Below are 25,927 nucleotides of genomic sequence, written 5' to 3'. Positions count from 1 at the left end.
CTGTTTTTTAAAATATAAATTTTATGATCTAAATATTTGTAGAACATGCAGTTGTGATTTACAGCTGATGCACAACAGTGTTGATGTCAGGAGCAGGTGATGGTGCCCTCTGATGGTAGTTTGAGTGTTTAAACAAACCCATACAAGACGATCAAAATAAAACTGACTCCCTTAAAGGTAAAGTTGCATAAAATATAACATAAACTGATAATATTGAGCACTTTGAAGCCATATAATGATACACTGTCCATTGTGAAGGTGCATAATATTAATTTTCTTCAGTATTTCAGGATAAAATGATCAAATATGACTTAAATGCATAATGCTGTATAATGAGAAACCAAAGAGCTTGTATCCCACAACATTAATATTCATACAAAATAATGATCCACCTGCTTTTTACATTGTTTTAATTTCATTGTTAAATAATGCCAGAGGTGGGTAATCCAGGGGCCAAAGAGTAAAAGTCCTGCCATATTTTTGCTCCACCCATAAAGTCAGCAGCTGATATCATCAGAGGAGAAACCAAGTCATTCCTTCCAAGTCACAAACTAGTCTTGAGTTAAATCCCAAGTCCTCAAAAAGTTAAAGTTAATGAGATAATTAAGTGACTAATTAAATGGTGATTGTGCATTAATGATTAACACCTGCTGTTATTGAGAATTACAGAGGATCAGATGTTGATGTTTTATTGGTTAAAATGATGTCACCATCATGGAGATCAGTGTTTGGTTTAGTTGTGCTCTTGACCCTTAAGGTGTTTTGTCAGATCTCTCTTTGTAGCTCTGCATGTGATGTTGGGGAGAAGAGACACCAATGATATAGGCAGAACATATAGTCACAATGAGCTGTTTTAATATATCTCAAATAGTGTTTTTATTTTTTTTTACATATTTAGGTTTTGAATAATCCCAGTGTAGCTACAGCATGCACAAAAAGAACATTGTTCTAATACTTACAGGAAGTTAATTTTAAATTTTTGTAACACATAAATAAATCTAAACTCCAGTGCTTGCTTTTTAGACACACACAGATGTCAAGAACCAGCATATGAATATCTACAATGGTGACAATCAACAAAATGCTTCATGTGCAATACATGAAAGACTCCCATAATGAACTGCAGTATGAATAATTATTTTCACCACTGTTGAGGATCATATGATAAATGGTCATGGTTAAATGACTAATCCCAAACTGTGTTTTTTTTATATATAATTTTTTTAATATTGAAGCATTATGGTGGCATTTATTTAATGAGATTTTTCTCTTTTTTGTGAAAGTGACATACAGTTAAGTATGGTGACCCAAACTCAGAATTCGTACTCTGCATTTAACCCAAGAGACAGCAGTTCTCTCTAATCACTAAGCCATGAATTATTTTATTTAAAAGTAAAATCAAGAAATTAAAATCAAGATCATTCAGGCATCAAAAGCATGTTATCTGCTAAATCAAGATTTGTATCAGCAGTGCACAAATGTTTACTGTAAAACATTAATGCAATTGCTTAGAAGAAAATTTGATTTGGAAAGAATGACTTGGTTCCTCCTCTGGTGAAATCATCTGCTGAGTTAATGGGTGGAGCAAAAATATGGCAAGACTTTTACTCTTTGGTGCCTGGATTACCCACCTCTGAATAATGCTCCTGAAACCATAAAGAAATAAAAAACTGAAGAAACTCAGTGATCCCCCTCAGTCATAAGTGGCTCTGCCCACAGAGCTCAGTATTAACACTTTGTGCTCCACCTCTTACAAGCAGCATCTTCCTGTTGATCTGAACAGTCAATAACATGAAGACAGACTAAATTAAGTTAATCGATTTCATTATAAAGCTGTTGTACATGAGCCTTCAAGAGGTCTGGGATGAAGGGTCTGTGGGAAAGAGAGTAAGAGATCAGTCATGTGATCATGTGATCATGATTGTCTGACTTTTACACTTCACTTACTGTGAGTGTGCCATACAGATCAGAGGTCGTGGACTGGAGCTCAAGAAGTCTGTATGTGTCTTCACTGGATTCAGAGATCTAGAGTAAGAGAAAGAGGACTTACACCAGTAAACCGGTGAAATAAGCAAAATGTTCGGCACTATATATATCTTAAGTCAACCTTTGTTTAAAGAGACAGTAATATCAGTTCATGAATCGTTTTATTGGCTTGTGTTGATAAAGACTTTGACTAGTTTCCCATCAGCTTGAAACACATAACAGATGAATGACTGTTTTTATGCTTCATTAAAGTTATCTGGATGATTTACCTGTGTCATTGTGATGTATTCATATTTAAAACTCCTTAGTTTCTTTCTGTAATAATGACAGAGATTATCAGTATATAGACAAATGTATTTGCTAATATCATAGGCATTTGTGGTTCTCACATTATGAACATGATGATAATGATAGTGATGGTAACAATGATGAATGATACTCCACATTCCACTGTGATCCCAAAAACTTCATGCCAACGGGATCCGTGATGCTCTGAAAGAGAGAAATGTATCAGCTAAGACTAACTGTCCAAACTGAAGAAAGTTATACAGGTTTGCTCTTCCGAACCTTTAACAGTGACAGTAACAGCATCTGATCTCTGAGATCCATGTTGATTGTGAGCTTCACAGTAGAAGCGTCCACTCTGTAGTGCACTGAAACTCTGTCCAGATCCAACAGAGGAGCTTTGATTCTCCTGAAACCAGCTGAAGTTCAGAGCAGGAGGGTTTGATTCACTGCTGCAGATCAGAGTCACTGAATCTCCTTCCACTGTTTCACCTGATCCATTTATGTACACTGAGACATTTTTTGGAGGGTCTAAAAATTAATCAAATTATTTATTGACATGTCCTGTTAAAATTGGTAATAAAAAAAAAAACAAGAATCAGAATACTATGATTTATAATAAACTCACACATGACATTTAAAGGCACTGCATTAGAGTATTTCTCTACATGTTTATGAGTCACTGATTCTCCCTCCACTATTGGACTGGTGGACACCATTATATTTTTTGGAGCATCTAAAACAGAAAGAATGAAATGTCTCATCAACAGTGATGGTGCAAAAAACGATTGAGAATATAGTAAGGGTTAACCCGCATTCAGGGACTTTTATTATGAAATAATGTAGATCGCATGTGTTTGGAAGAAAAGCAGTTTAGCAGGGAAAGAACCACATATTGCATCAGTTGCTGCAGATAACAGTTTGTCATAAGCACATCCGCTGGAGTATTAATGCTGTTACAATCCTCAGATTGGAAGTAAATTGTGCTTCTGTGCATCTTATTAGAGTGAGTACTGAGTTCTGATGTCCGTTATTCTCCTTATTATCGAGAGATCTGTTTTGTAACATTATGTGAATATGCTAATTCATCCGTGCTAGCTTTATTCATGTATATGCTGATTTATTGCAAGAGCAATCTAATACCGGTAAATGTGTATGTTATTTTGTGTTCACATTAATAAGATAGGGGTCTCAAAACTCCAGAGTTTAGCTCCAACCAAAAATAAACAAACCTGAACCAGGTAATCAAGGTCTTTCTAGGCATACTAGGAACTTCCAGTTAGGCTTGTTGAAGCAAGTTCAAGCAAGGAAACAAGCAAGCAAGGAAACTGGTCCTCCAGGACTGTGTTTTTGAGACCCCTGCATTAAGATGTCAGTGAGGGGAAGAGCATATAGTTTATGCAGTAATGCTCTGATAATATGTGGAGAAATGGTGATGTGTAACAGTGATTGCTGTTGTTAGAGCACTGCACTTTGTTAAAGGAAAACCGCATAATTATATCAGCACACTTCCTATGTTACACACTTATCTTTGGCTTAATCAAAGTAAAATCGCACTCATGATTAGGCAAAAATCTCCTTCGGATGGAGATTTCCTACAGATCACAGAACTGTGCCTCCCTGATAAAATGTGCTTGACAATCATAGCTTTTGCCTAATTGCTATTGCAATTTAATTTGGATTAATCATGCAGTCCTAGTCAACCCCCCCCCACCCCCCCCCCCCCCCCACCCACCTGTTTGTATCTCTGCAGGTGAACTGATGGACATTGATGTGGCCTTTGTTGCATCTAAAAGAGGAAATACATTTATTTAAATATCAACAACAATTATATATATATATATATATATATATATATATATATATATATATATATATAACAATAATTTTGACAATACATACTATGTTTAGAGTACTTTAAATTAAAGTTACTGAACTATAATTAACTTACACATGACATTTAAAGTCACTGTATCAGAGTCTTTCTCTCCGTGTTTATTGCTGGACTTGCACTTGTATTCTCCGCTGTGATCAGAGCTGATGTTTGAGATGTTGTAGATTCTTCCAGATCCTACAAACGTTCCTCTTTTAAACCAGCTGATTTCTGCAGGAGGGTTTGAATCACTGCTGCAGATCAGAGTCACTGGATCTCCCTCCACTATTACACCAGATGGACTGATGATGGACACCATTAAATTTCTTGGAGCATCTAAAATAGAAAAAAAAAAGGTTTATTGACAGTGAAAATACACTGGAACTAGAGGATCTGTTCTTAGATCTTGCACCAGTGTTCACTTACACGTCACATTCAGCATCAAAGCATCAGAGTATTTCTCTCCATGTTTATTGCTGGACTTGCACTTGTATTCTCCGCTGTGATCAGAGCTGATGTTTGAGATGTTGTAGATTCTTCCAGATCCTACAAATGTTCCTCCTTTAAACCAGCTCATTTCTGCAGGTGGGTTTGAATCACTGCTGCAGCTCAGAGTCACTGAATCTCCCTCCACTATTACACCAGATGGACTGATGATGGACACCATTAAATTTCTTGGAGCATCTAAAAAAAAAAAGAAAAAAATGTTTTATTGACGGTGATACTGGAACAAAGGATGGGCATTTTCGGAAACTCTCATTTTGATCATCAATAGGTTTCCAAAATGATTAATCGGGGGTGGGGGGGGGGGGGGGGGGGGGGGGTACGAATTTCCATGAGATCGGGTTGCAAGTAGTGATGGGAAGATGAAGACTCATGAAGCTTTAAGCTTTTCAGCAAACTGGTTCACAAAGGGGTTAATTTCTGGAAACTTAATTTGCTCACAATACCACCTGGTGGCCAACAAGTGTAAAAACAAGCAGATATATTACAGACAGAGGTGTAAAGTCCAGGGGTCAGAAAGTAGAAGTCCTGCCATATTTTTGTTCCACCCATGAACTCAGCAGCTGATTTCACCAGAGGAGGAACCAAGTCATTCCTTTCAAGTCATAAACTAGTCTAGTCAAATCCCAAGACATCAAATAGTTAAAGTCAATGAGATAATTAAGAGACTAATTAAATGATGATTGTGCATTAGTGATGAACACCTGCCATTATTGTGCGTTACAGAGGATCAGATGCTGATGTTTTATTGGTTAAAATGATGCCACCATCATGGAGATCAGTGTTTGCTTCAGTTGGGCTCTTGATCTTTGGCTTCTTGTGTTAGATATTTCTCTGCAAAAATACATGTGCTGTTATAAAGCAGTGCAATCAGTGCAGAAAACTATTACTAGCTGCTTTTACATGATGAAGTAATTATTAGGCAACAGCCTGTTTATTTCCCAAAAACAATTATTTCATTTCACATATGTTCAGTTTTTAAATAACCTACATTGTGGAACTGCCACGTGCACATGAACTGTTGGTTTAATATTGATAATTAATTTGAAATGTAATGCATATACATTTTTGAAACCTTGTTCTAATAAGTCGCACAGACATCATGACCCAGCATATGAATCTCAACAATGGTGACAACCAACAAAAATGCTTCAAGCTGAAGTGCATGCTGGGTAACACCATAGTAAAAAAAAACTCCCATCATGCACTGTAGCATGAATAATTATTGTAACCACTGTTGAGGATCATATGATAAGTGCTCATGTCTAAAATCCTGAGCCCCCCCCCCCCCAAAAAAAAAATATTTAAGCATTACAATAATATTTGTTTAATAGGAATTTTGTTGTAGTTCAGTAATAGCTGAACTTCATTTAACAAACCAAATAGAGACACCCTCATGAAGGACACTTAAATGTTTTACATGATTAAAGGGCAATTTAATTCACTATTTCAAGCTTTTAATTCAACAATGTGTTAATATTTACTATGTAACACAACCGCAAGTGTTTAAAAAGCAAATTACTTTGAATTATTAAAAGGGTCAAGAGCCCAACTAAAGCAAACACTGATCCCCATGATGGTGGCATCATTTTAACCAATAAATCATCCGATCCTCTGTAATTCTTAATATCAGCAGGTGTTAATCATTAATGCACAATCATCATTTAATTAGTCACCTAATTATCTCACTAACTTTAACTCTTTGAGGACTTGGGATTTAACTTGAGACTAGTTTGTGACTTGAAAGGAATGACTCGGTTCCTCCTCTGGTGAAATCAGCTGCTGAGTTCATGGGTGGAACAAAAATATGGCAGGACTTCTACTTTCTGACCCCTGGACTTTACACCTCTGTCTGTAATATATCTGCTTGTTTTTACACTTGTTGGCCACCAGGTGGTATTATGAGCAAATTAAGTTTCCAGAAATTAACCCCTTTGTGAACCAGTTTGCTGAAAAGCTTAAAGTTTCATGAGTCTTCATCTTCCCATCACTAGTAACAAGGGGTCTCAATACGCGGGACTCTGGGTGCGGGACTGTAGATGCAGCAGGCTCCGAGTCTGCAACTTCATACTACTCAAAAAATCTGAAGATTTTTATGAAAATTAATGTTAAAAATAAAAATCTGACATGAAAACCTGTCTATGAAAACTTGAACACTTGATTAGGACATGTAAGATTATGATTATGAAGAAGCAACGTTCTTAATAAAGAAGCATCTAGAACAAAATAGCTAGTAGTTCTTGTGTTTCTCTTTTCTTCAGTGATTCTGTTTGTTAGCAGCAGCTGTTCATCACTAATTCTCAATCAGCACTTAGTTAATCACTTAATTACTTAACTGCAAAGTTTTAAAACTTACATGGTTTAGATTGAGGCAATCTGTTTACTCAAACTGTTTGAGTTAAGTTTCTTGTCAGGTTTTACAGTGTAGCTTTGTAAACTGATTCTCATTTACCTTCCATCACAGTAAAGGACAACTTTAAATCCTTCTCTGTCGACAAAACTAATTGGCAGCAAATCTTTTAACACCATTTCAACGATTAGCTGTGTCATCTTCTCAGTTCTGCCTGCGTTACGTTTAGATCTTGTTACAGTAAATAATTCAATGCTGATCTGAGTTGCTGCTCTGTTATTGCCAGAAATTTTATGTACGAATGTTAAATGGTAGCACATTGTACTTATAGATTTGTGTGGCAGCTTGGCGCTGCACAGCTTGCACTGAACTGTATTTTCATCATTCTTCTCAAGGGGAAGCCAGCTATCACTATGTGACTTCGATGCAATGATTCTCTCTCTTCTCAAGTCTTTTGAGGCATCAAGTGGGAAGCTAACCAATCACAGCTCAGGGTGCTGCCCAAAATCCTGCCATAACCAATCAGAAAAAAGTACTATATCGCTGTTGCACATCACTAACTGGAATTAGAGGATCTATTCTCAGATCTTGCACCAGTGTTCACTTACATGTCACATTCAGCATCACTGTATCAGACTCTTTCTCGCCATGTTTATTTCTAGACTTGCATGAGTATTCTTTACTTTTATTAGACCTAATATTTGAGATGTTGTAGATTCTTCCAGATCCTACTATCATTCTTCCTTTAAACCAGCTGATTTCTGGAGGTGGGTTTGAGTCACTGCTGCAGATCAGAGTCACTGAATCTCCCTCCACTATTACACCAGATGGACTGATGATGGACACCACAGCATTTCTTGGAGCATCTAAAAAAAATATATATATATTTTATCGACAGTGAGAAAACACTGGAACTAGAGGATCTGTTCTTAGATCTTGCACCAGTGTTCACTTACACGTCACATTCAGCATCACCGTTTTAGAGTCTTTCTCTCCATGTTTATTTTTGGACTTGCACTTGTATTCCCCACTGTTATTAGATCTGATGTTTGAGATGTTGTAGATTCTTCCAGATCCTACAAACGTTCCTTCTTTAAACCAGATGATTTCTGCAGGAGGGTTTGAATCACTGCTGCAGCTCAGAGTCACTGAATCTCCCTCCACTATTTCACCAGATGGACTGATGGACACCATTACATTTCTTGGAGCATCTAAAATAAAATAAAAAATAAATGTTTTATTGACGGTGATATAACATACTGGAAAAAGGAATGGACATTTTGGGAAATTCTCATTTCGATCTTCGATAGGTTTGTGGATATAATAAAAAAATCCAATATTCTGAAGTTGCAGACTCGGAGCCTGAGCCTGCTGCATCTACAGTCCAGCACCCAGTGTCCCGCATTCTCAGTCCCCTCATTTTTCGAGATTGATAATTTTTACAACCTCACTTTCACTCGTACAATTTTATACGATTTGTCTAAACCACGATGTCAGGTGTAGGTCATTCGTACAAATTAATATGAATTGTTCAACTCGTAAAATACATACAATTTGGCAAAAATCATATGAATTTGTACGAGTGTGGTCATATGAATTATCCACCTCCTAAAATATGTACGAATTTCAATGAGATCGGGTTACAAGGGGTCTCAATACGCGGGACTCTGGGTGCGGGACTGTAGATGCAGCAGGCTACGAGTCTGCAACTTCATACTACTCATACTACTCAAAAAATCTGAAGATTTTTATGAAAATTAAGGTTAAAAATAAAAATCTGACATGAAAACCTGTCTATGAAAACATGAACACGTGATTAGGACATGTAAGATTATGATTATGAAGAAGCAACGTTATTAATAAAGAAGCATCTAGAAAGAAATAGCTGCCTGAGGTGAAGAATAATTTTAAAGTCAGTTGTAGTAGTGTGACGGTGGGGTGAAGGAAAGACTGGAAACAAACGCGAGTTAACAGTTTTAATAAAAATGAATAAACACAAGGGAACAATGAGGCTGAGAAGACGATACTCCGAGCTGGTGGTGAGAAGGTGAGGAATCCGGTTGATAGCAGTTCGAAGGCAGTACACTGTAAAAAGGGTTTCCCTATATTTATTCAGCAAAATTGTGTCAAAATTTTACAAGCAATATTATTAATTAAATTTAAAACATTTTAATTAAGTAGAAATAATCATAAAAAATTAGTAGAATAACATGAAAAAATAAATTAAAATTTACATAAAAATATTGATTTCATTGGACAAAAAACAAACAAACAAAAAAACACTATGCTAAAGAATACTATGTTATGCATGCCAGGCCAGTAGTTGGCGATCATGAAACATTATATGCATGCACATGACATCAGCCTTTTTACAAATTAACATTTTTGTTGCTTACATAGATATGATACAGGCATCATGTTCAAAAGGCTGTGTCTTAAGGCCCCCCAAACAGAGTTATAGAAGACACCTAAAGTTCACAAACAGAATCAAAGGGTAAATTGTTGGTTACCATTATAGTGGTCAGTGTTTGCTTTAGTTGTGTTCTTGACCCTTGAGGTTTTAATGTTACATTTTGCATTGCTGTTATAATTCAGTTATAACAGCTAAACAAACTAAGAATAAAGATGATCAGGTAGTGTTGGTCATGCTATTACATAATCTTTGTTCTTCCTGAATATCTGAACTCATTCAGAGTCTGATCTCTGAGACAAGATAACATTCATTATGGCAGCCCTGTGACTCAACAAAAAAGAAAAAAAAAGCGGAATTTTCAGTGTAAACCAGAGTTTGAGAATTCTGTTTAAAACAGAGAAAGGGGAACTTTCTTTTGACACACAGTCACATCAAGAACCAGCGTATGAATCTCAAGAATGGTGACAAAGAGCATATTCAGACGAACTGTAAGAATCACAAAACAAGCTACTATAGAATTGTTGCTCATTATTTATTCATGCTGCAAAGCATGATGGGAGCCATAAAATGAGTTTTGATTGGTGGCACCCAGAATGCAGTGCAACATGCTTTTTGATGGTCACCATTGTTGAGGTTCTCAGGTTGATTCTTGATGTCTGTGTGTCTAAATGAAAACACTTTTCTTTTTTAACAAGGTTTTAATCAGAGGTGCTTCTAAGAATTTCTCTGATAATGCTGATAACACCAGAGCTTATATTGTTCAATCACAGAACACATGTTATTGATAAGACACACCCAACTCAGACCAAATGATGATGTAAAAACATAACACCACCTGGTCACATTTCATTCTTGGCTTATCTAGCTGCTGTATCACAACTAGCAACCAAAAAAAATCTGTTTAAAAGTTTAAGGGTCAAGAGTCCAACTAAAGCAAACACTGACCACTACAATGGTAAGCAAATTATTATTATTTTTAATTCAGTGATTCGGGTTGTGAACTTTAGGTGTCTTCAATAACTGTTTTGGGGGCATTACAACCTTTTGAACATGATGCCTTTATCATATATATGTAAGCAACAAAAATGTGAATTTGTAAAAAGGCTGATGTCATGTGCATGCATATAATGTTTTCGAAGGGTGTTTCATGATTGCCAACTACTGGCCTGGCATGCATAACATAGTATTCTTTAGCATAGTGTTTTTTTGTTTGTTTTTTTGTCCAATGAAATCAACATTTTTATTTTTTTCACGTTATTCTACTCATTTTTAATGATTATTTCTACTTAATTAAAATGTTTTAAATTTAATTAATAATATTGCTTGTAAAATTTTGACACAATTTTACTGAATAAATATAGGGAAACACTTTTTACAGTGTAGGAGAGGATGGCACAGGAACTGCAGGGAATAGAGCCAAAGGTAAGTGTTTGTAGCTGAGTGGAAGTGCGTAGAGTGGATGAGGTTCTGGGAAACCACAGACATCCAATGCAGACAACACTGAGAGCCAGACGAACAGGGTACACAACATTAAACAACGTTTTCACAAACAAAAGACGTGAGACAAGCCAATATATAGGGGATGAATAATGAGTGACAGCTGTTGCTGATGACAATTAGCGGAGACGCCCACAATCTAATCAGTGCAGACGCGAAACACAAACTTCACCACAAAGTGCAAACACCCCGAGATCACGGTTTAGCAACCGTGACAAGTAGTTCTTGGTCATGTTTAAGTTCAAAACGGTGCGCAACGTTTGCTACGGTTTGCAGGTTGAACATCATGTTTCCTGGAAAGCGGTGTGCAACGGGGTTTGAGATGCGTTTTGTCTTGTTTGGTGGGTGTGTCAGAACTGCAGTCCAATCAGCAGCAACATGTATATAAAGCACGCGGTATTAAAGTGAACTCGCACAGTGGCTTCAAGGAAAATGTACAAATGTGTTCGTTGCAGCTTGTTATACGCAACAACTGAGGATATTAGAAGACGTGTGTCATAAGTTTTATTGTAAAAATATAGGTTATCAACATAATGATGTAGTTGTTTAGATTTTTAGCTTCAATGCAAGTGTAGTACATTTGGTATAGAACTAAACAATGGTAATTATGTGCTTTTCCTAAAAATGAGAAAGAAAATACAGGGTATTAAAACCGTATGAACTACAAATAAAGTCAGTATGTGAGGCTAAATAGATGGCTGCCAAAATTCTTCACAAAGAACACAAAGAATGGCCTTCTCAGCTGCCATAGTTGCAACTCTTGCGTCATCCGAACAGTGTGTTCAACCAAGGGGCAAGGAACTCGACCGGAAGTTGAAGTCGGGTGGGGGCTGCCATCTTTTAGCAGAACTTCACTTGCGTTAGCATTCCCATTGACTCCCATTCATTTTGGCGTCACTTTGACAGCGAATAACTTTACATCTGAGGCGTTTAAAGACTCTGTTTGTCCATTATTTATTTCTAAAGATACACGATAATGTATAAAGGGCTCCATTACCTTCTATGTTACATTATGGCCCCGTATAAACAGTTTTTGTAAAAAATAGGCTCACGATTGCGTCATAACCACTCGACTCTCTGTCGCATTACCGTACAGACAGGAGGAGAAGCTCGCAGGTAATTAACTTAATATGGCGTACTGGCGTTACATTTTAAAATACTATACAAAATAATTAATCAGAATACTTACTCCTGCTCACTCACGACAAAGAACTCCCCGCTCAAGCTCGCCGTCTCTGCAAGATTAACGATGGCAGTTTGCACGCACAGCTACTAGAAGATTTACATCTGTCAGACAGGTTGCTGACATCGTCAAGCTTCGTTTGAGTCTGCGCGTCAGAAACGGAAGTGCTAAAAATAGCTGAAAACGTGCTTCATTTGTCTCAATTGAGTTCCAATGGGGTCGCTGTGTCCATTTCTTTTACTGTCTATGTGTTCAACGCATCACCGTTTCTGTTTAAAAAACATTGTGCAACGTTTTGTCTGGGCTGAACGCAGCCCTTGTGTTTCTCTTTTCTTCAGTGATTCTGTTTGTTAACAGCAGCTGTTCATCACTAATTCTAAATCATCACTTAGTTAATCACTTAATTACTTAACTGCAAAGTTTTAAAACTTACATGGTTTAGATTGAGGCAATCTGTTTACTCAAACTGTTTGAGTTAAGTTTCTTGTCAGGTTTTACAGTGTAGCTTTGTAAACTGATTCTCATTTACCTTCCATCACAGTAAAGGACAACTTTAAATCCTTCTCTGTCGACAAAACTAATTGGCAGCAAATCTTTTAACACCATTTCAACGATTACCTGTGTCATCTTCTCAGTTCTGCCTGCGTTACGTTTAGATCTTGTTACAGTAAATAATTCAATGCTGATCTGAGTTGCTGCTCTGTTATTGCCAGACATTTTATGTACGAATGTTAAATGGTAGCACATTGTACTTATAGATTTGTGTGGCAGCTTGGCGCTGCACAGCTTGCACTGAACTGTATTTTCATCATTCTTCTCAAGGGGAAGCCAGCTATCACTATGTGACTTCGATGCAATGATTCTCTCTCTTCTCAAGTCTTTTGAGGCATCAAGTGGGAAGCTAACCAATCACAGCTCAGGGTGCTGCCCAAAATCCTGCCATAACCAATCAGAAAAAAGTACTATATCGCTGTTGCACATCACTAACTGGAATTAGAGGATCTATTCTCAGATCTTGCACCAGTGTTCACTTACATGTCACATTCAGCATCACTGTATCAGACTCTTTCTCGCCATGTTTATTTCTGGACTTGCATGAGTATTCTTTACTTTGATTAGACCTAATATTTGAGATGTTGTAGATTCTTCCAGATCCTACTATCATTCTTCCTTTAAACCAGCTGATTTCTGCAGGTGGGTTTGAGTCACTGCTGCAGATCAGAGTCACTGAATCTCCCTCCACTATTACACCAGATGGACTGATGATGGACACCACAGCATTTCTTGGAGCATCTAAAAAAAATTAAAAATATTTTATCGACAGTGAGAAAACACTGGAACTAGAGGATCTGTTCTTAGATCTTGCACCAGTGTTCACTTACACGTCACATTCAGCATCACCGTTTTAGAGTCTTTCTCTCCATGTTTATTTTTGGACTTGCACTTGTATTCCCCACTGTTATTAGATCTGATGTTTGAGATGTTGTAGATTCTTCCAGATCCTACAAACGTTCTTTCTTTAAACCAGCTGATTTCTGGAGGAGGGTTTGAATCACTGCTGCAGATCAGAGTCACTGAATCTCCCTCCACTATTACACCAGATGGACTGATGATGGACACCACAGCATTTCTTGGAGCATCTAAAAAAAATTAAAAATATTTTATCGACAGTGAGAAAACACTGGAACTAGAGGATCTGTTCTTAGATCTTGCACCAGTGTTCACTTACACGTCACATTCAGCATCACCGTTTTAGAGTCTTTCTCTCCATGTTTATTTTTGGACTTGCACTTGTATTCCCCACTGTTATTAGATCTGATGTTTGAGATGTTGTAGATTCTTCCAGATCCTACAAACGTTCCTTCTTTAAACCAGCTGATTTCTGCAGGAGGGTTTGAATCACTGCTGCAGCTCAGAGTCACTGAATCTCCCTCCACTATTTCACCAGATGGACTGATGGACACCATTACATTTCTTGGAGCATCTAAAATAAAATAAAAAATAAATGTTTTATTGACAGTGATATAACATACTGGAAAAAGGAATGGACATTTTGGGAAATTCTCATTTCGATCTTCGATAGGTTTGTGGATATAATAAAAAAATCCAATATTCTGAAGTTGCAGACTCGGAGCCTGAGCCTGCTGCATCTACAGTCCAGCACCCAGTGTCCCGCATTCTCAGTCCCCTCATTTTTCGAGATTGATAATTTTTACAAACTCACTTTCACTCGTACAATTTTATACGATTTGTCTAAACCACGATGTCAGGTGTAGGTCATTCGTACAAATTAATATGAATTGTTCAACTCGTAAAATACATACAATTTGGCAAAAATCATATGAATTTGTACGAGTGTGGTCATATGAATTATCCACCTCCTAAAATATGTACGAATTTCAATGAGATCGGGTTACAAGGGGTCTCAATACGCGGGACTCTGGGTGCGGGACTGTAGATGCAGCAGGCTACGAGTCTGCAACTTCATACTACTCATACTACTCAAAAAATCTGAAGATTTTTATGAAAATTAAGGTTAAAAATAAAAATCTGACATGAAAACCTGTCTATGAAAACATGAACACGTGATTAGGACATGTAAGATTATGATTATGAAGAAGCAACGTTATTAATAAAGAAGCATCTAGAAAGAAATAGCTGCCTGAGGTGAAGAATAATTTTAAAGTCAGTTGTAGTAGTGTGACGGTGGGGTGAAAGAAAGACTGGAAACAAACGCGAGTTAACAGTTTTAATGAAAATGAATAAACACAAGGGAACAATGAGGCTGAGAAGACGATACTCCGAGCTGGTGGTGAGAAGGTGAGGAATCCGGTTGATAGCAGTTCGAAGGCAGTACACTGTAAAAAGGGTTTCCCTATATTTATTCAGTAAAATTGTGTCAAAATTTTACAAGCAATATTATTAATTAAATTTAAAACATTTTAATTAAGTATAAATAATCATAAAAAATTAGTAGAATAACATGAAAAAATAAATTAAAATTTACATAAAAATATTGATTTCATTGGACAAAAAACTAACAAACAAAAAAACACTATGCTAAAGAATACTATGTTATGCATGCCAGGCCAGTAGTTGGCGATCATGAAACATTATATGCATGCACATGACATCAGCCTTTTTACAAATTAACATTTTTGTTGCTTACATAGATATGGTACAGGCATCATGTTCAAAAGGCTGTGTCTTAAGGCCCCCCAAACAGAGTTATAGAAGACACCTAAAGTTCACAAACAGAATCAAAGGGTAAATTGTTGGTTACCATTATAGTGGTCAGTGTTTGCTTTAGTTGTGTTCTTGACCCTTGAGGTTTTAATGTTACATTTTGCATTGCTGTTATAACTCAGTTATAACTAAGAATAAAGATGATCAGGTAGTGTTGGTCATGCTACTACATAATCTTTGTTCTTCCTGAATATCTGAACTCATTCAGAGTCTGATCTCTGAGACAAGATAACATTCATTATGGCAGCCCTGTGACTCAACAAAAAAGAAAAAAAAAGCGGAATTTTCAGTGTAAACCAGAGTTTGAGAATTCTGTTTAAAACAGAGAAAGGGGGACTTTCTTTTGACACACAGTCACATCAAGAACCAGCGTATGAATCTCAAGAATGGTGACAAAGAGCATATTCAGACGAACTGTAAGAATCACAAAAAAAGCTACTATAGAATTGTTGCTCATTATTTATTCATGCTGCAAAGCATGATGGGAGCCATAAAATGAGTTTTGATTGGTGGCACCCAGAATGCAGTGCAACATGCTTTTTGATGGTCACCATTGTTGAGGTTCTCAGGTTGATTCTTGATGTCTGTGTGTCTAAATGAAAACACTTTTCTTTTTTAACAAGGTTTTAATCAGAGGTGCTTCTAAGAATTTCTCTGATAATGCTGATAACACCAGAGCTTATATTGTTCAATCACAGAACACATGTTATTGATAAGACACACCCAACCCAGACCAAATGATGATGTAAAAACATAACACCACCTGGTCACATTTCATTCTTGGCTTATCTAGCTGCTGTATCACAACTAGCAACCAAAAAAAATCTGTTTAAAAGTTTAAGGGTCAAGAGTCCAACTAAAGCAAACACTGACCACTACAATGGTAAGCAAATTATTATTATTTTTAATTCAGTGATTCGGGTTGTGAACTTTAGGTGTCTTCAATAACTGTTTTGGGGGCATTACAACCTTTTGAACATGATGCCTTTATCATATCTATGTAAGCAACAAAAATGTGAATTTGTAAAAAGGCTGATGTCATGTGCATGCATATAATGTTTTCGAAGGGTGTTTCATGATTGCCAACTACTGGCCTGGCATGCATAACATAGTATTCTTTAGCATAGTGTTTTTTTGTTTGTTTTTTTGTCCAATGAAATCAACATTTTTAGTTTTTTCATGTCATTCTACTCATTTTGAATGATTATTTCTACTTAATTAAAATGTTTTAAATTTAATTAATAATATTGCTTGTAAAATTTTGACACAATTTTACTGAATAAATATAGGGAAACACTTTTTACAGTGTAGGAGAGGATGGCACAGGAACTGCAGGGAATAGAGCCAAAGGTAAGTGTTTGTAGCTGAGTGGAAGTGCGTAGAGTGGATGAGGTTCTGGGAAACCACAGACATCCAATGCAGACAACACTGAGAGCCAGACGAACAGGGTACACAACATTAAACAACGTTTTCACAAACAAAAGACGTGAGACAAGCCAATATATAGGGGATGAATAATGAGTGACAGCTGTTGCTGATGACAATTAGCGGAGACGCCCACAATCTAATCAGTGCAGACGCGAAACACAAACTTCACCACAAAGTGCAAACACCCCGAGATCACGGTTTAGCAACCGTGACAAATAGTTCTTGGTCATGTTTAAGTTCAAAACGGTGCGCAACGTTTGCTACGGTTTGCAGGTTGAACATCATGTTTCCTGGAAAGCGGTGTGCAACGGGGTTTGAGATGCGTTTTGTCTTGTTTGGTGGGTGTGTCAGAACTGCAGTCCAATCAGCAGCAACATGTATATAAAGCACGCGGTATTAAAGTGAACTCGCACAGTGGCTTCAAGGAAAATGTACAAATGTGTTCGTTGCAGCTTGTTATACGCAACAACTGAGGATATTAGAAGACGTGTGTCGTAAGTTTTATTGTAAAAATATAGGTTATCAACATAATGATGTAGTTGTTTAGATTTTTAGCTTCAATGCAAGTGTAGTACATTTGGTATAGAACTAAACAATGGTAATTATGTGCTTTTCCTAAAAATGAGAAAGAAAATACAGGGTATTAAAACCGTATGAACTACAAATAAAGTCAGTATGTGAGGCTAAATAGATGGCTGCCAAAATTCTTCACAAAGAACACAAAGAATGGCCTTCTCAGCTGCCATAGTTGCAACTCTTGCGTCATCCGAACAGTGTGTTCAACCAAGGGGCAAGGAACTCGACCGGAAGTTGAAGTCGGGTGGGGGCTGCCATCTTTTAGCAGAACTTCACTTGCGTTAGCATTCCCATTGACTCCCATTCATTTTGGCGTCACTTTGACAGCGAATAACTTTACATCTCAGGCGTTTAAAGACTCTGTTTGTCCATTATTTATTTCTAAAGATACACGTCAAATGTATAAAGGGCTCCATTACCTTCTATGTTACATTATGGCCCTGTATAAACAGTTTTTGTAAAAAATAGGCTAATGATTGCGTCATAACCACTCGACTCTCTGTTGCATTACCGTACAGACAGGTGGAGAAGCTCGCAGGTAATTAACTTAATATGGCGTACTGGCGTTACATTTTAAAATACTATACAAAATAATTAATCAGAATACTTACTCCTGCTCACTCACGACAAAGAACTCCCCGCTCAAGCTCGCCGTCTCTGCAAGATTAACGATGGCAGTTTGCACGCACAGCTACTAGAAGATTTACATCTGTCAGACAGGTTGCTGACGTCGTCAAGCTTAGTTTGAGTCTGCGCGTCAGAAACGGAAGTGCTAAAAAACGCTGAAAACGTGCTTCATTTGTCTCAATTGAGTTCCAATGGGGTCGCTGTGTCCATTTCTTTTACTGTCTATGTGTTCAACGCATCACCGTTTCTGTTTAAAAAACATTGTGCAACGTTTTGTCTGGGCTGAACGCAGCCCTTGTGTTTCTCTTTTCTTCAGTGATTCTGTTTGTTAACAGCAGCTGTTCATCACTAATTCTCAATCATCACTTAGTTAATCACTTAATTACTTAACTGCAAAGTTTTAAAACTTACATGGTTTAGATTGAGGCAATCTGTTTACTCAAACTGTTTGAGTTAAGTTTCTTGTCAGGTTTTACAGTGTAGCTTTGTAAACTGATTCTCATTTACCTTCCATCACAGTAAAGGACAACTTTAAATCCTTCTCTGTCGACAAAACTAATTGGCAGCAAATCTTTTAACACCATTTCAACGATTACCTGTGTCATCTTCTCAGTTCTGCCTGCGTTACGTTTAGATCTTGTTACAGTAAATAATTCAATGCTGATCTGAGTTGCTGCTCTGTTATTGCCAGACATTTTATGTACGAATGTTAAATGGTAGCACATTGTACTTATAGATTTGTGTGGCAGCTTGGCGCTGCACAGCTTGCACTGAACTGTATTTTCATCATTCTTCTCAAGGGGAAGCCAGCTATCACTATGTGACTTCGATGCAATGATTCTCTCTCTTCTCAAGTCTTTTGAGGCATCAAGTGGGAAGCTAACCAATCACAGCTCAGGGTGCTGCCCAAAATCCTGCCATAACCAATCAGAAAAAAGTAATATATCGCTGTTGCACATCACTAACTGGAATTAGAGGATCTATTCTCAGATCTTGCACCAGTGTTCACTTACATGTCACATTCAGCATCACTGTATCAGACTCTTTCTCGCCATGTTTATTTCTGGACTTGCATGAGTATTCTTTACTTTGATTAGACCTAATATTTGAGATGTTGTAGATTCTTCCAGATCCTACTATCATTCTTCCTTTAAACCAGCTGATTTCTGCAGGTGGGTTTGAGTCACTGCTGCAGATCAGAGTCACTGAATCTCCCTCCACTATTACACCAGATGGACTGATGATGGACACCACAGCATTTCTTGGAGCATCTAAAATAGAAAAAAAAAAATGTTTTATTGACAGTGAAAATACACTGGAACTAGAGGATCTGTTCTTAGATCTTGCACCAGTGTTCACTTACACGTCACATTCAGCATCAAAGCATCAGAGTCTTTCTCTCCATGTTTATTTCTGGACTTGCACTTGTATTCTCCACTGTGATCAGATCTGATGTTTGAGATGTTGTAGATTCTTCCAGATCCTACAAACGTTCCTCCTTTAAACCAGCTGATTTCTGCAGGTGGGTTTGAATCACTGCTGCAGCTCAGAGTCACTGAATCTCCCTCCACTATTACACCAGATGGACTGATGGACACTGAGACGTTCTTTGGTGGATCTTAAAGAGAAACAGTCTTCATTAAATATCACAATAAAGTTAACATCACATGCTATCTTTAGAAGATCTAAATAAATGTCAGATCATTATTACAAACAAGTTTAAAGGCAGACATCTCTCCTTCGGTCAGAACTTGTTCACCTGTTTGGCAAGTCTTGGTCATTTCGCAATTCTGAGGTACAGCATTCAAAACATTTATATTAATAATAATAATAATAATATAAATAATAATAATAATTAAAAGCTACACCAAATGAGTAAACTTAATTAGATGCACTTAATTCATTTTAATAAAATCTAATTTTATTGTCTTTTAAAAATATCTTAATAGGGAAATTAATTTCTTATTTCCTGCATGTTTTAAAGCAGTGGTCGTCATTTCTCCATGAATGTATCACTGAGGAGAACATGCTGTCTTCAGAAATTTTTTGATGGTAATGGCATTTTCTTTTTCTGTTACTGTGTATAAAGATATATTTATAAATGTAGCAATGCTTTGCTACAGTGGTAATCAATGAAAATTTGTATCGCTGCTGTGGAAATAACTTTACCAATCAGTGATTAGTTATTTTATTTAGAAGGCAGGACTATTCCACCACATTGTGTGTTGCAGTTTCTCCCATTCTTAAAGGGTTAGTTCACCCAATAATCAAAATTATGTAATTTATAACTCACCTTCATGTCTTTCCAAACCAGTGAGACCTCCGTTTATCTTTGGAACACAGTTTAAGATATTTTAGAATTAGTTCAAGAGCTCTCAGTTCCTCCATTGAAACTGTGTGTATGGTCTACTGTCCATGTCCAGAAAGGTAAGAAAAACATAATCAAAGTAATCCATGTGACAACAGAGGGTAATTTAGATTTTTTTGAAGCATCAAAAATAAATTTTGGTCCAAAAATAGCAAAAAATATGACTTTATTCTTTATTCTTCTCTTCTGTGTCTATTGTGAGAGTTCAAAACAAAGCAGTTTATGATATCCGGTTCGCGAATGAATCTTTCGATGTAACCGGATCTTTTTGAACCAGTTCAACAAATCGAACTGAATTGTTTTAAACGGTTCGCGTCTCCAATACGCATTAATCCGCAAATGACTTAAGCAGTTAACTTTTTTAATGTGGCTGTCCGTCCCTCTGAGTTAAAACAAACCAATATCCAGGAGTAATGAATTTACTCAAACAGTGCACTGACTGAACTGCTGTAAAGAGAGAACTGAAGATTAACACCGAGCTGAGCCAGATAACGAACAAAAGACTGACTCGTTCTCGAGTCAAGAACCGTTTCTGTCAGACGTGTCCGATTTGAGAACCGAGGAGCTGATATTACTGCTCATGTGTGATTCAGTGTGAAGCAGAGCGACACACAGAGTGTCTGAACCGAACTGATTCTGTGCTAATTTTATGAGCCCAGGAAAACCGAAGGCTTGAATCAAGGGCAATCATCACCAATGATGCCATTACGTTGAGCGCAAAAAAAAGAACCGGTGAACCGTTTTCTTCAAACAGTTTATTGAATCGAACTGTCCGAAAGAACTACTGGTGATCCGAAAACCGATGCAACCGGTTCTTGACTCGTGAACAAGTCAGTCTTTTGTCAGTCTTCGGGGAAGTCGTGGCCTAATGGTTAGAGGGTTAGACTCCCAATTGAAGGGTTGTGAGTTCTAGTCTTGGGCCGGACGGAATTGTGGGTGGGGGGAGTGCATGTAGTTCTCTCTCCACCTTCAATACCACGACTTAGGTGCCCTTGAGCAAGGCATCGAACCCCCAACTGCTCCCCGGGCGCCGCAGCATAAATGGCTGCCCACTGCTCCGGGTGTGTGCTCACAGTGTGTGTGTGTGTGTGTGTGTGTTCACTGCTCTGTGTGTGTGCATTTCGGATGGGTTAAATGCAGAGCACAAATTCTGAGTATGGGTCTCCGTACTTGGCTGAATGTCACTTCACTCACTTCACTTCACTTCATTATCTGGCTCGGCTCGGTGTTCATCTTCAATTCTCTATTCACAGCAGTTCAGTCAGTGTACTGTTTCAGTAAATGAATTACTCTGGGATATTGGTTTGTTTTAACTCAGAGGGAATGTCAGCCACATTAAAAAGTTAACAGCTTAAGTCATTTGTAGATTAATGGGTATTAGAGACGCGTACCATTTAAAACGATTCAGTTCTATTTGGTGAACTGGTTCAAAAAGATCCGGCTACATCGAATGATTTGTTCGTAAACCAGATATCACAAACTGCTTTGTTTTGAACTCTCTCACATCGGACATGGAAGAGAAGACAATGCTGAATAAAGTCTTAGTTTTTTGCTATTTTTGGACCAAAATGTATATTTGATGATTAAAAATATTCTAACGGACCCTCTGATGTCACATGGATTACTTTGATGATGTTTTTCTTCCCTTTCTGGACATGGACAGTATACCATACACACAGTTTCAATGGAGGGACTGAGAGCTCTCGGACTAAATCTAAAATATCTTAAACTGTGTTCCGAAGATAAACGGAGGTCTCACTGGTTTGGAACGAGTTATTAATTACATAATTTTGATTATTGGGTGAACTAACCCTTTAAGTAATAGAAGTAAAATGTCTTTGCATATCTATAGTCTTTGGTGTAGTATATTTGTTTGATTTGTGATTAAAATGCAGTGGTTGCCCTCTGTTTTCAAATTTTATTTATTTACTTATTTAATGTTAAGATATTTATGTATTGCTTAAAAATAGCTAGTAGACTTGTTAAAAGAATGTGAATCAGCTTGAAAAATCATGAACAGTGCATCACCAATTAAAATAAAGGCTACAAATTGGAAGTACAATCAGGGCTGTCCTTTTTCTATAATTCTAGAGTAGGTTGATCTTGTCTTTCCATGTGGGTCACTAACGCTGTTTCGTTCCACTTTGGTGCATAAACATTATAGTGAACGTGTAATTGTTCTATTGAGAGAAAAACATATTGTGAAAATTATTGCTATCTCTTTATTGTTGAGCCCCATTGTCTACTAACAAGCAAAGGTAGAAGGTGTCACGACCGGCTCAAAGCCGTGACAAATGGGAAGGAGGACATAGTCAGGTTGGTATGTTGCAACAAAGATATTTATTAATATAAATAAAGAACATAAAATAAGAAATCAACAAACCAAAACACGATTCCTTCAAACAAACGAATGCTCCAAGCATCCAACAGAACCGAGTTAAACTAATCATAACCTCAAAATAGCCTAAGCAAAACCAAACAACCGGGAGTTCACACTCCACACCAAACAGAGCTGAAACTATATAGGGAAGGAACAGGTGTACACAATTCCATTGACGAGCCTTCCAACCACACCCACTGACCGGTCTAAGTGGAAGTAACGAGGGACTCGTCACACACCCCCCCTAAAAAAAAGGAACAAAGTAGTTTACACAAATCATAACTCCACAAAGCTTCAGTCCAAAAAAAAATAAAATAAGATTCAATCCAGATCGCAAAACTCCAGCAGTCTTAACTCTCCAACTCCTTCCAGCAACCTGGCGCCTAGGAAGCAATTTAAGAAAAGAATAGAGATAAAGACAAGGAAATAGGACAAATCCTATAATATTAGACTATATGAATACGCGATAAAGCATCAGCAGTTGTGTTCTCTGTGCCTTTAATATGGCGAATATCCAACAGGTATCTCTGTAAAACAAACACCACTTCATTAACCTTTGGTTAGGGTTCTGTAATGAATGAAGGAAAACTAATGGGTTATGATAAGTAAAAACCACCAGAGGTCCCACAGATGAACCCACATAATTTCAAAGTGTTGCAAAGCCCAAATGAAAGCCAGTGCTTCCTTCTCAAATCACAGAATAATTTAGTTGGTAAGCACTAAACTTTCTAAAAAAAGAATCCAACTGGGTGATCAATGCCATCTTCAGAAAGCTTTAGCAACATCTTTTGCTTTTAAAGACGGACACTCATTCTTCCAGTGACCAAACGCACGGCAATAATTACACTGGTTTTCTCTGTCTTTCTCTCCAACAGAAAAACTACGTAGTTGATCAGATGAAGCACGCACAATTTTAGAAGACCTGCTAGGATCATAAGATTTTTTCTGAACACTTTCTCCTACATTTTTTGTAACCAAAAGAGGTTTTATGAATCAGAAAAAAATCTGCCATAATGGCTGCCTCATATGCGGTGGCGGGTTTTTTCTCACTGATATACGTTGCTACTCTTTGTGAAACTGAGTTTTTAAACTGTTCAAGCAACATCAAGTCCTTCAAATTATCTAACGTCTTCATGTCAGAAGCAGTACACCAACGACTGAAGTAAACTGAAATATCATGTACAAACTCAACATGCGTTTGGCTATCTTTTTTCCAGGACCTAAATTTTTGCCTATAGGCCTCTGGAACCAATTTATATGCCCTCAACACTGCATTCTTAACGGTCAAATAATCATTAGCATCTTCTACACTAAGAGATGCATACGCTTCTTGAGCTTTGCCTGTAAAAACAGACTGCAACATAAGTGTACGTTCCTCATCAGGCCACTTTCTTGCATCTGCCACACGCTCAAACAACAAAAAGAAGCGTTCGACATTTCTCGTCAAACCTAGGGATCAATCTCATATTAGTCACTACATCAAATTTACACAAAGTCGAGTCACGGTCTACACCTCCCATTACCACAAGTTTCCCTTCTCGCAATAAGTTTGTCAGGGGGACCACCAATGTAGAAAAATTCCTACAAAAACAACGATAAAACCCTACCATTCCAAGAAACTGCGTTCAACAAACTTTCAGATGGAGCACTAATAAACTCCCCAATTTTTGAGGCCATGGTCAAACAACAAATTGGCTACTTAATTTTTCCAAACATATTTGAGGGGTAGAATTTGGATAAGCAATTCCCTCTAACTAAACTTCAAAACTACATAAACTCATCCCTAATCTTCAAACAGTTACTTGCAGTGGGTTCTTATACACCATAAACCAGTGTTTGCAATAGCAACCGATTAACGAGTCACTACCACAAAACACGGATGTGTTCCCGAGACAACTGCTCTGACTGCTTTCACCGTACAAAAAAAAATAAACTAAAATAAAAAAGATCAGAGTATCCCGTTAAGGATACCCTGCTAAACCTAACCAGGGAAAAGCAAATCCAATAATAAACTTCCCCTCTAAATATATACAAAGAGTAGCCAATACTTACCAAACCTGAACTCCCGCAGAGCAACAAAACAAACAAACCAACCAACCACTATATCCTCCAGAATATGTAGAACCAAATATTAAACATTACCAAAAGAGCAAACAGAAATATTAATTTAACGAATCAATCAACAAATTAAACTGAGTAATATTTTTAGCAAACAAATCACTTAAATTTAAGGACGAGCCCCCACATTTGTCACGACCGGCTCAAAGCCGTGACAAATGGGAAGGAGGACATAGTCAGGTTGGTATGTTGCAACAAAGATATTTATTAATATAAATAAAGAACATAAAATAAGAAATCAACAAACCAAAACACGATTCCTTCAAACAAACGAATGCTCCAAGCATCCAACAGAACCGAGTTAAACTAATCATAACCTCAAAATAGCCTAAGCAAAACCAAACAACCGGGAGTTCACACTCCACACCAAACAGAGCTGAAACTATATAGGGAAGGAACAGGTGTACACAATTCCATTGACGAGCCTTCCAACCACACCCACTGACCGGTCTAAGTGGAAGTAACGAGGGACTCGTCACAAAGGGAAATCACACCATTGACCGGCGATACAAATATACGGACCATTTAACTGGTTAAAACTGTGAATTTCCCTGGATTTGAACATTTTTGGAAACTTTTGGGATAATGTAAGCACTCAAGTCAACTAAACATATAACTCCATTCTAGTAGTTTTGGGATATTTCAATGCAAAATTGTATGTATTGTGTTTTCAGTGTCAAAGTTACTGAACAATCAAGAACTCACACGCAACATTTAAAATCACAGCATCAGAGTATTTCACTCCATGTTCATTGATGGACTTGCACTTGTATTCTCCACTGTGATTAGAGCTGCTCTTTGAGATGCTGTAGTTTCTTCCAGATCCTACAAACGTTCTTCCTTTAAACCAGTTGATGTCTGCAGGAGGGTTTGAGTCACTGCTGCAGATCAGAGTCACTGAATCTCCCTCCACTATTACACCAGATGGACTGATGGACACTGTGATGTTCTTTGGTGGATCTTAAAGAGAAACAGTCTTCATTAAATATCACAATAAAGTTAAAATCACATGCTATCTTTAGAAGATCTAAAGGGCCAAAATGATATGTTTTGCTGTTACAGATCATTTACTCAATAACCCACATAGCAACAT

The 25,927-nt window shown here is 37.3% G+C and overlaps 1 protein-coding gene across 1 annotated transcript; it reads right to left on the bottom strand.

Moving 5' to 3' along the window:
• Position 1: 1 nt before the first annotated feature.
• On the bottom strand, positions 2 to 25,927 carry LOC127948422 (hemicentin-1-like). The gene is made up of 18 exons (XM_052544855.1): positions 25,918 to 25,927; positions 25,540 to 25,794; positions 19,332 to 19,586; positions 18,982 to 19,239; positions 13,821 to 14,075; positions 13,474 to 13,731; positions 13,127 to 13,384; positions 7,955 to 8,209; positions 7,607 to 7,864; positions 4,571 to 4,828; positions 4,223 to 4,480; positions 4,007 to 4,060; positions 2,900 to 3,007; positions 2,554 to 2,802; positions 2,376 to 2,478; positions 2,256 to 2,301; positions 1,948 to 2,025; positions 2 to 1,873 (listed from the first exon to the last, which is right to left on the bottom strand). The coding sequence occupies exons 1-18, from the start codon at positions 25,925 to 25,927 to the stop codon at positions 1,826 to 1,828; spliced, it is 3,264 nt and encodes a 1,087-aa protein (XP_052400815.1). The 3' UTR covers positions 2 to 1,825.

The sequence above is a fragment of the Carassius gibelio genome, chromosome B1 (assembly GCF_023724105.1).
Source record: "Carassius gibelio isolate Cgi1373 ecotype wild population from Czech Republic chromosome B1, carGib1.2-hapl.c, whole genome shotgun sequence".
Taxonomy (NCBI): domain Eukaryota; kingdom Metazoa; phylum Chordata; class Actinopteri; order Cypriniformes; family Cyprinidae; genus Carassius; species Carassius gibelio.
This window is presented reverse-complemented; position numbering and strand designations above follow the sequence as displayed.

Excerpts from the sequence above, each read along its gene's own strand:
- LOC127948422 (XM_052544855.1), bottom strand. Across the intron at positions 19,587-25,539 it reads TGTGATTTTAAATGTTGCGT|ATCCACCAAAGAACGTCTCA; the intron begins GTGAGTTCTTGA and ends TTTCTCTTTAAG. Across the intron at positions 14,076-18,981 it reads AGTGATGCTGAATGTGACAT|ATGCTCCAAGAAATGTAATG; the intron begins GTAAGTGAACAC and ends ATTTTATTTTAG.